We start from the raw sequence: 9,197 nt of genomic DNA on the forward strand, positions 1-9,197 counted from the left end.
CACTGGTATATTACATATTTCTGCATTATTTGAATTTTCACAACGCATTACCTCTGTAATAAAAGAAAATAAAGATATAAAAATAAATTAATTCAATGAATTAATTGCTCTGAGGGGTGGTTTTGGTTGGAAGGGCTTCAGACCAAGCACCGTACAGTGGCATAAAGACGCGCTTTGGCGTGAGACAGCCCTGAACCGGGCCCCATTGCCCCACCTCCAGGAGGGCGAAGTGGGGGAGGGTGGCAGGGGGCTGCGGAAAGGGGCTGGGCTGTGCTGGCTGCAGCTCTAGTCCAGGAGGCTGAGACTTCGAGAGGGACTGAGGGAGAGCAGACGCATCCCAGACTTGCGGAGGACAAGGTGAGAGGCGTTGGGATTGGGGTTCCCTGGTAGCCAGACTGTAATTCCGGTCCTCTCCATAGCCAGGCAGGTGGGCAATTCTTACTGCACCCCTGCAGCTGGGGGAGAGATGACCCTGGGAGAGAGTGGGATGTAGGCAACAAGGACGACTGAGAGAGTAATAGGCTGTGTGGACTGGGAAGCAGCGACGAGAGGGGAGAAAAACGGGGAATCCGGCATCTTGGGTTGGGGACCCGGGATATGAGGGGGAGGGGAATACCGAGGGGGAATGTAGATCCAGAGAAGAGATGCCGAGAGGGGTTTGGGAATAATGGGGGGGGGGAGCACGTTAAGTAAGGAGGAGGAGGATGTACGAAATGGGAATAGGGAATTTGGTGGGGCAACAGAAAAATGCGATGGGGGAATAGGGAATACAGAGCAAAGCGGAGGGGGAGAATTAAGAATGAGGACCGGGGGAGGGGCAGACAGGCTGGGACGGAAGCCCCCTAGGGAGGCGGAAAGGGGCGGGTCCACTTCCGGCAAGGAGGAGGGAGGGCAGTCTCCGAGTTTCGGAGGGGCTTGGAGAGAGCGGACGCACTCGTAGGTTGTAGGAGAAAGAGGTGAGCAGGGGGTCCAGCTTTGGATCAGAGCCGGTAAGGGTTGGCCTTACTCTCTGGGAGCTGGAGAAAACCTGCCGTAAGGAACGGATCATACCGGATCCGTCTGGTAAAGGAGGGGACTGATCCAATTTGGCTGGGCCCAAGATAGAATCACTAATACTTATTTGAGGAGGGGGTGTATTAGGGAAGGGGCGGAAACAAAATGCGCTTTGCTCGAGTTGGGGGCGACGTTTTATGGAAAGGGGCGGGACCTGGAGGCACTGTTGGTGAAGGGGGTGTGAGTTGGGTAGGGGCTAGGATCACCAGGCTCTGTGATAGTTCGGAGGGAGACTTGCTGGGGAAGGAGCGGGCCAAATGGTACTGTGGACCTGAAGAGGGGCGTGTGTTGGGAAGGGTGCTGGACTGAGACGGTGAACGATGCGCATGTGTAGTATGGATCTCTAGAAAGGGGCGTGTAGAGAAGGGCCTGCACGGGGAAGCGCCAGCTGCTGAATGCGCATGTGCGGGGTGGACTTCGAAGAAAGGGCTTCTGTAGGGAAAGCGGGCGGGGCTGAAATGGGCCCAGCTGCAGACACGCATGCGCACTAGCATGCGCACTATCGACCTTCACGTTCGTCTCGGGTTGCTTTGGGAAAAGGGGCGGGGTCCTCAGAGCTGCCGCGCTGGCACATCTTCTGGAGAAGGGGAGGGTGCGGTTGTAGAGAGTTAAGACCTTAGACGCTCTGGATTCCTGTGTATGAGAATGGAGCCGTTGGAGGGGTGGTGGAGGGGGAGACTTGGGATTGGAGTCCAAAGAAGGTGAGGATCAGCCTCCAGGCAGAATAGGGGAGAGGATGTTCAGTGTTCTTTGGGAGCTCCCCTTGACCCAGGCCTTCTCCCCTTCAGGCTCAGCTCTTGCCAGGCCAACTTGAGACATGTCTGACACAAGTGAGAGTGGTGCAGATCTAACCCGCTTCCAGGTAAGCTCTCTGACCTCTTCCCAGCTTCCTTCTCCATCCCTTGTTGCTGTCCCAAATTCCTTGGCCTCTCCAGTCCCATCCTTGTTCTTCTCCATGCACTTCCCTGCCTGGGCTCTGTCCTCTCCCATCTCTCCCCCAGTGGAGAAAGGGAGGGAGGGTCCTCCCTTCTTTGGTAGTCAGTTCCTGCTCAGAGGAGGCCTTGGTGGGCTGAGGTGGTCAGAGAACATTGCAGGTAGGAGTTAGTACAGGTCACAGAAGTGCGACTATGGAATTTTGGAGCCATTTGCCTAGTTGAGGGTGGGGAGGAGATCTGTGAGCTTCCCTGCTTCCTCTTTTTGCAGGCTGAAGCTTCAGAAGAGGACAGCAGCTTGGTGATGCAGACTCTACTGGCAGTGACCCAGAATTTGGAGGTCTCAGAGGCACCCAAGGCCTCAAAGACACCAGGGGTCTCACAGCGCCTAAAGGTCTCAAATGCTCCAGGGGGTTCAAAGGCCATAGAGGTCTCAAAGGCCACAGTGGTCTCAAAGGCCCAAGAGGCTCAGGAGGCAGCTGTCACCCATACCTCACCTACCCCTCAGCTGACTGATACCCAGGTTCTGGTAGCTGAAAACAACAGTCCAGCAGCTGACACCAAGATGCAGAATGCTGACCTGCAGGGTGTGCCAATGCCTGCCACTAAGACCAAAAAAGTCAGTTGTGTGGCTAATACCCAGGTCAGTACAAAGTCCCTGGAGACAGAGGTTGCTGCTTCTCAGGCTCCCACAGATGAACCTGAGCCTAAGGGTACAGCTACTGAGACTCAGGAGAATCAGGATACTCGGCCCAAGGTCAAGGCCAAGAAAGCCAGAAAGGTAAGAGCTCTGCAATCACTACCCTTGCCTTTCCAGAGTTACTAAGTTGCCTGTGTTCATCAAAGCCGTAGGGCATACTGAGAGGAATGTGATATAATTCTTGTCTTCAGAGAGCTCACAGACTGGTGGGAAGATGACACATGAATATGCAGAGCTGCAGTCTGAACGTAATTTAGTTTATATTTACCTAGTAGCAAACATAAGTTAGGCCTTGAGCTAGGCACGTTCATACAGGTTATCTCATTAAATCTTGAAAGTAGATCTTACCAGGTAGGGATCATAATCACAGTTTTAAAGAGAAGGAATCTGCCTCCCACAGAGGTGAAGTGATTTGTCCAGAGTGATGCAAGCAGAGCTAGTAATGAACACAGGAAGAGAAGAAGCCTCAAGCCCCACCCTTGGGTTGTTTCTGGCCTGGTTGGGAGATAAAACTGCCTGGAAGACAGTGAAAGACAAGCCTACGAGACAGGGTAACAAATGGCTAGTGAGTCAGGGCATTACTACAGGGGTGGGATTAAGGGGGCTTCCTGAAAGAGAGGGCGAAGAAAAAGGACCATCTGCTCCACTTAGTCATGTCGAGCCTCTTCTTTGTTGATGCAGGTGAAGCACCTGAATGGGGAAGAGGATGGCAGCAGTGACCAGAGTCAAACATCTGGAAACACAGGTGGCCGAAGGGTTTCAAAGGCCCTAATGGCCTCAATGGCCCGCAGGGCCTCAAGGGGCCCCATAGCCTTTTGGGCTCGCAGGGCTTCAAGGACTCGGTTGGCTGCTTGGGCCCGTAGAGCCTTGCTCTCTCTGAGGTCACCTAAGGCCCGTAGGGGCAAGGTTCGCCGTAGAGCTGCCAAGCTCCAGTCATCCCAAGAACCTGAAGCACCACCGCCTCGGGATGTGGCCCTTTTGCAAGGGAGGGTAAGAACTCTTGTCCTCTCCACTACGCCTTTTCCACTACCTTACCTGTTTTCTTCTGTGGCATGCTTTTAAATATTCTGCCAACATATACTGTTCTTTCCATCATCTTTCCTAGGCAAATGATTTGGTAAAGTACCTGCTGGTTAAAGACCAGACGAAGATTCCTATCAAACGCTCAGGTAGAGTCCTGCTTATTTCCTCCCCAACCCCAAGCTCTGCCCTCCTTTGCCCTCCCTTCCATGTGCTAGGGATAATCCTTGCTCTTAAGTTCCTACGGCTGTGCTCCCAAAGTCCTAATTTGTCCGTGTTAGCATCTTTATTCATTAGCCCAGAACCCTGGCTATGCCACCCACAGCAGCGTTGGTAAAGGGCCTATAGCTTGGGCATGGGGGGCTTCCTGGCTTTTCTTGAGCCCAGGTGCTTGTAACACTCTCCCCTTGCAGATATGCTGAAGGACATCATCAAAGAATACACTGATGTGTACCCTGAAATCATTGAACGAGCAGGCTATTCCTTGGAGAAGGTGAAGGGGCAGCCCTGGGGGGTGGGCACAGTGGAGAAACCTTGAATTAACAAAGGTACACGTGTCCCTTATGGAAGGGATCACAGAGACTCGCTAATCCAGCGTGCAGATGGTCAGGCTGGCCTATGGAGGGGTATAGATGAGCCATAGATGACACAGCAAGTCAGTGGTAAAAGCACAGCTAGGACCCAAACCACTCAACTAGCCCTAACTTCTGTCCACTGCTGGACATGCCCTATAATGTGTTCCAGATGTTCACCTCTCCCTTCCATTCCCCATTTTCTGTGTCCCTAGATTCCCACTAATCACAAAGATGATGGTAATAACAATGGTATATTTATTTCATGTTTGTTATGTGCCAGGCAGTTAGCTTAGTGCTTTATATGCAGTGTATTACTGATCTCTCTCTCTCCCCCTCATACACACCCACCCCCCCACCCCACCCCACCCCCGTCACACACAAACCTCTAGGAACACCGGGAGCCTTGGGATACCCAGGAGGCTGACTTATGTGACCTCACAAGCTGTTCTCCCCATCCACAGGTATTTGGAATCCAGTTGAAGGAAATTGATAAGAATGACCACTTGTACATTCTCCTCAGCACACTAGAACCCACTGATGCAGGCATACTGGGAACGTAAGCTGAAGGGGATGAGGTGGGAGGGGGAGTTTTGTCCTTGGTACTGCACCTGTCCTGTCCTCTCTCCCCACATCCTCTTACACAGTCAGGAAAAACGGGGCTTAAAAAGCCCCTGGTCAAGCTCCCACACCTGGTTGGAGCTCTGCACACAGTAGTGGTGCCTGATTGTGATTGTCTGAAGGGGTTAGAGGCCTGGGATGGGGCATTCCTGCTGTCAGGTTTTCTGTCTCTCCAGAGGCTCCCCAGGAAAGGAGGCCTGCCGTTGCTTGTCTCTTCCTGCTGGTGCCTGGTAACCTTGTAGAATGGTTTTCAAGGGAGGGCTCCCTGGTGCAGGTAGATCATGATTCTCGAAGGGCAGGAGAGTCATCAGTGGGGCTGTGTCTACAGTTCTCAAAGGGCTAAGGGACCTGGGAGAGAAAGAAGGAATTCACAGAGACTGAGTTCCTGTGTTTTACCAGGCTGACAGGCCTTCTTCCATCTTGGTAACGTGGGGAGGGGATAATGTGATTTTCCCCATTTTACTGAGTAAGCGCCTTGCCTGGGATTGCATAGAGCTTGGAGTATAGACTGGGCAGAGAATTCTTCCAGGAATCTGGGAGCGGCTAGCCCAGTGAGCTGGCTGGTACGTCTTTGGCAAATCGCTGCTGGATATAAACTTTCTTTCCATCCTATTATTCCCTTAGGACCAAGGACTCACCCAAACTGGGTCTCCTTATGGTGCTTCTTAGCATCATCTTCATGAATGGAAATCGGTCCAGTGAGGGTGAGTGGCTGGGCCTGCAGCTGAATGGGTGGCCATGGTCTGAATTCCATGTGTGTTCATTTTCTGCCCCTGTCTCCTCTTGCCTCCCTTGCAGCTGTCATCTGGGAGGTGCTACGCAAGTTAGGGCTGCGCCCTGGGTATGATTGAGCTCTCTCAGTGCTTGCTGTCCGTGTTGTCCTTTGGCAAGAGAGGATGGTCCCAGGATTGCATCAGCCTGGTGGTCTGGCGGAGTGGGGGCGGGGGGGGGTTCCGGATTGGGTAGAGGGCCTAGAGTTCTGACCTGGGTGGATGGGGATATGGTCGTAAACTCTTTGTCCCTGTCCCTCTCTCACGATCTCTTAGGCTTCTAAGGAGCTTCTTTCCTGTGCTAGAAACCTCTTTTCCATGTCGGAACTGCCTCTGCCCACATCTGGGAAGTACCATGGCCCTGATAGTGTGTGGTTTTTTTTTTTTCCTTTCTCTGATGTCAGGGTGCATCACTCGCTCTTTGGGGATGTGAAGAAGCTCATTACTGATGAATTTGTGAAGCAGAAGTAAGTTGACTTTGTCTGGTGTTGATATGTTCCATATGTTTGGTCTCTTCCAGAACTGAGTGGTAAAGCCACGGGTTCTGTATATGCGTGTGTATGTGTGCGTACACACACAGGTAACAGGTTATTCCTGGGGCTGTGACAGAAAAAAGGAGCACAGATTTCCTGACCTATTACATGCAGTTTTCAGAACATCTATACAGGAAAGGGTTATCACCAGCATTATGCACGTGAGGAAGCTGGAGCTCAGAGAGGTAAAGTCATTTGCTCAGGGTTACACAGGTAGCAAATGGAAGATTTATGCTTAGAACCTAGCTCCAAAGCCTTGGTTGTTTCTAATATGTCAGGCAGGGCATCGTAGAAATTATTTTCCGTAAAGAAATGCCATGGGGTGGTAGCTTCAGGCAGCCAGGTATCGTGCTGGGAACTTGACTCACATGTCTCCCTTCATTTTTCTAACAACCTTGCAGGGTGCTGTTAACCCATCCTTATTTTACATCCATGGAACCTAGGGCTCAGAGGGGGGAAGTCCTAGGCATGGTCATGGGACCATTTGGGCCTGGATCCCAGCTCTCCTGACTTGCAGGCCAGGGCCCACCCCATCCTTGGTCCTTGGAAAACGTGTATACACTCACATAGGCACATATACCACACACACGCACGATCAGGAGTATGATACGGAGTATGCATGGAGCGTGCTGCTCTGAGTTGACTATGTCTTCCCTTTACAATCGTCTTCTGTGGTGGACCTTTCTAGAGCTCAGCCAGGCCACAGGTGAGACCTTTGCAATGGGGTGTGCTCAGAACAGGGGCCCTGAGGAATGGTTTCTCTGCGTACAACACACCCACAGAAATCCAGGTTCATTGTGACAAGGGGCACACAACTTGTGGCCTTCCTTGAACAAATGCCCTACACATGACTCCTCTGCACCTCCAAGTGGCATCTAGGTTGGACTAATGGGAGAGGACTCAATATTGGAGGAAATGCTGCAATATTTAGTTGGAGAAGGTGCCACCTAGAACCTTTCCAGTCCATGCATATGTGGGCCATGGGGGATCTTAGCAATAAAGGCTTTGAACCTCTCTTTTCAAGGTACCTGGATTATACCAGAGTCCCCAATAGCAATCCCCCTGAGTATGAGTTCTTCTGGGGCCTGCGTTCCTACTATGAGACCAGCAAGATGAAAGTCCTCAAGTTTGCATGCAAGGTAATCAGAGAACTGCCTGAGCTTGGCATATCAAGAGCGCAGAGTGTCCCTGCCTGGGTCGGGGTGTGTATGTGCAGAATGGCCTGCAGTTCATATATGAACTTTGTGAAGCCTCTGTTAATGTGCCAAAGACTGTGCCAGACACTTTATCTGAATCATTTAATCCTTAACAGCCTTATAAGTCTTATTATTGTAGATGAGAAAACTGAGGCCAAGAGTAGTTGTTAGGCGACATGTTCAAGGTCGCAGAGCTAATAAGTGTCAGAGTGGGGGTGGAATGTTAGATGCGTAATTACTAGTAGTGCTTGTTATTTTATTATATATAGCATGTAGTATGCTGTCGATGGCACTGGGACTGGGTTTATATGGTGCTTAGCATACAGTAGGTACTCAGTGGTCTGACTATGAACCTTGTATTGGTTTTATTTCCATTTTAGGTGCAAAAGAAGGATCCCAAGGAATGGGCAGCTCAGTACCGAGAGGCGATGGAAGCAGATTTGAAGGCTGCGGCTGAGGCTGCCACTGAAGCCAAGGCGAGGGCTGAGATTAGAGCTCAAATGGGTATTGGGCTTGGCTCTGAGAATGCTGCTGGGCCCTGCAACTGGGATGAAGCTGATATTGGACCCTGGGCCAAAGCCCGAATCCAAGCAGGAGCTGAAGCTAAAGCGAAAGCCCGAGAGAGTGGTGGTACCAGTGAAGGTGCCAACACAAGTGCCAGCAGTGGCTTCAATGCCAGTTCAAGCCTGACTGCCACCCTCACATTTGGCCTCTTTGCTGGCCTCAGTGGAGCTGGCACCAGCACCAACGGGAGCTCTGGTGCCTGTGGTTTCTCCTACAAATGAGATTTCAGGTATCTGCCTTAGTTTAGAAGGGGGAAGCTGGGGCTCGTGGGGTTGGGGTGAGGAATTGGGTTGTTACAGGAAAACCAGGGTTAGAGAATGATGTAGAGAAAGTACTGCTTTGGGCATTATATACTTTCCTGTTTGATGGATAGCAATTGACTTTTTTATTTTCTTTTATTTGTGTTTTCAGATATTGCTAATCCCAGCAGTCTTTTCTTCGAGCCAGGGTGTGTCCTCAGAAACCTACTCAACACAGCACTCTAGGCAGCCACTATCAATCAATTGAAGTTGACACTCGACATTAAATCTATTTGCCATTTCTGGGTTTATTGCTTTTTTTGGTAGACTGTCACATTTTGGTATCACATTTAGAAATGAACTGGGAAGGTTTCTACCTTAATCTGTGCTTAGTTTGGGGTAATACTATTGGATTTACAGGGGTGAGATTAGCATAGGTCTCTGGGATATGTAGAGCCCAAGCCGAAGCCTACAAGGCAGGTAGGATTTCAGTGGAGTGGACTCACGGGACATGTAGGTACAGAGGGAACACTTTGAAAAAGAGCCCTGAGGTGGGCAAGTCCAGAGTAGAAAGCAGAGGTAGTGGAGACTGAAATTAAGAATAGACTGTCCTTTTGAAAAATGTGGATGAAGACAGGAAGGATAAAGGTATGTAGCTAAAGGGAATACAGGAACAAGGGAGGATTTTCTTGGAAAAGGAGAAAGACTTGAGCAGGGCAGGAGTCAATAGAGAGGGAGAATTGAAGAGTGACTCATGCAGCCAAGTCCCTGAGGAGGTGGGTGCCAGAAGCCTGGGAGAAGGTACTGTCTGGAAAGGACTCGGGGAGGGGACTGCAGAAGAATGTCAGACAGTGGGGAGGCCCAATAGAGGATGGAGCCCACGATTTTTTAAAAAAGAATATTGTGTTTTCAGTAAAGGTTTACACAGCAGTTTAGGTCCCGGGCCCTCCTCAGGCTCTGAGGTGATGTCCATTTGGAAATGGGGAGGACACCTGAT

At 50.8% G+C, this 9,197-nt stretch overlaps 1 protein-coding gene and 1 non-coding gene across 5 annotated transcripts; both read left to right on the top strand.

Annotated features, from left to right (window-relative positions):
* Positions 1-309: 309 nt before the first annotated feature.
* Positions 310-8,503, top strand: LOC100653790 (melanoma-associated antigen D2). 4 transcript variants are annotated; one of them, XM_064278356.1, is made up of 13 exons: positions 310-357; positions 1,842-1,915; positions 2,257-2,766; positions 3,367-3,675; positions 3,791-3,854; positions 4,119-4,198; positions 4,742-4,836; positions 5,523-5,602; positions 5,697-5,739; positions 6,073-6,135; positions 7,226-7,340; positions 7,778-8,190; positions 8,373-8,503. In XM_064278356.1, the coding sequence occupies exons 2-12, from the start codon at positions 1,871-1,873 to the stop codon at positions 8,180-8,182; spliced, it is 1,809 nt and encodes a 602-aa protein (XP_064134426.1). In that variant the 5' UTR covers positions 310-357; positions 1,842-1,870; the 3' UTR covers positions 8,183-8,190; positions 8,373-8,503. The 4 variants fall into 4 exon arrangements, with proteins under 4 accessions (XP_064134426.1, XP_003420419.1, XP_023395134.1 ...); XM_003420371.4 differs by lacking the exon at positions 310-357 and adding an exon at positions 849-956; XM_023539366.2 differs by lacking the exon at positions 310-357 and adding an exon at positions 1,040-1,062.
* Positions 6,924-7,050, top strand: LOC111747769 (small nucleolar RNA SNORA11). The gene has a single exon (XR_002783717.1). It is a non-coding gene; the product is annotated as a small nucleolar RNA SNORA11 (small nucleolar RNA).
* Positions 8,504-9,197: the final 694 nt, after the last annotated feature.

The sequence above is a fragment of the Loxodonta africana genome, chromosome X, assembly GCF_030014295.1.
Source record: "Loxodonta africana isolate mLoxAfr1 chromosome X, mLoxAfr1.hap2, whole genome shotgun sequence".
NCBI lineage: Eukaryota > Metazoa > Chordata > Mammalia > Proboscidea > Elephantidae > Loxodonta > Loxodonta africana.

Bases quoted from the DNA above. Each gene is read 5' to 3' on its own strand.
- LOC100653790 (XM_064278356.1), top strand. From the start codon at position 1,871: ATGTCTGACACAAGTGAGAGTGGTGCAGATCTAACCCGCTTCCAG. The intron at 5,740-6,072 runs GTATGATTGAGC...CTCTGATGTCAG, and splicing joins AAGTTAGGGCTGCGCCCTGG to GGTGCATCACTCGCTCTTTG. The intron at 6,136-7,225 runs GTAAGTTGACTT...TCTCTTTTCAAG, and splicing joins GATGAATTTGTGAAGCAGAA to GTACCTGGATTATACCAGAG.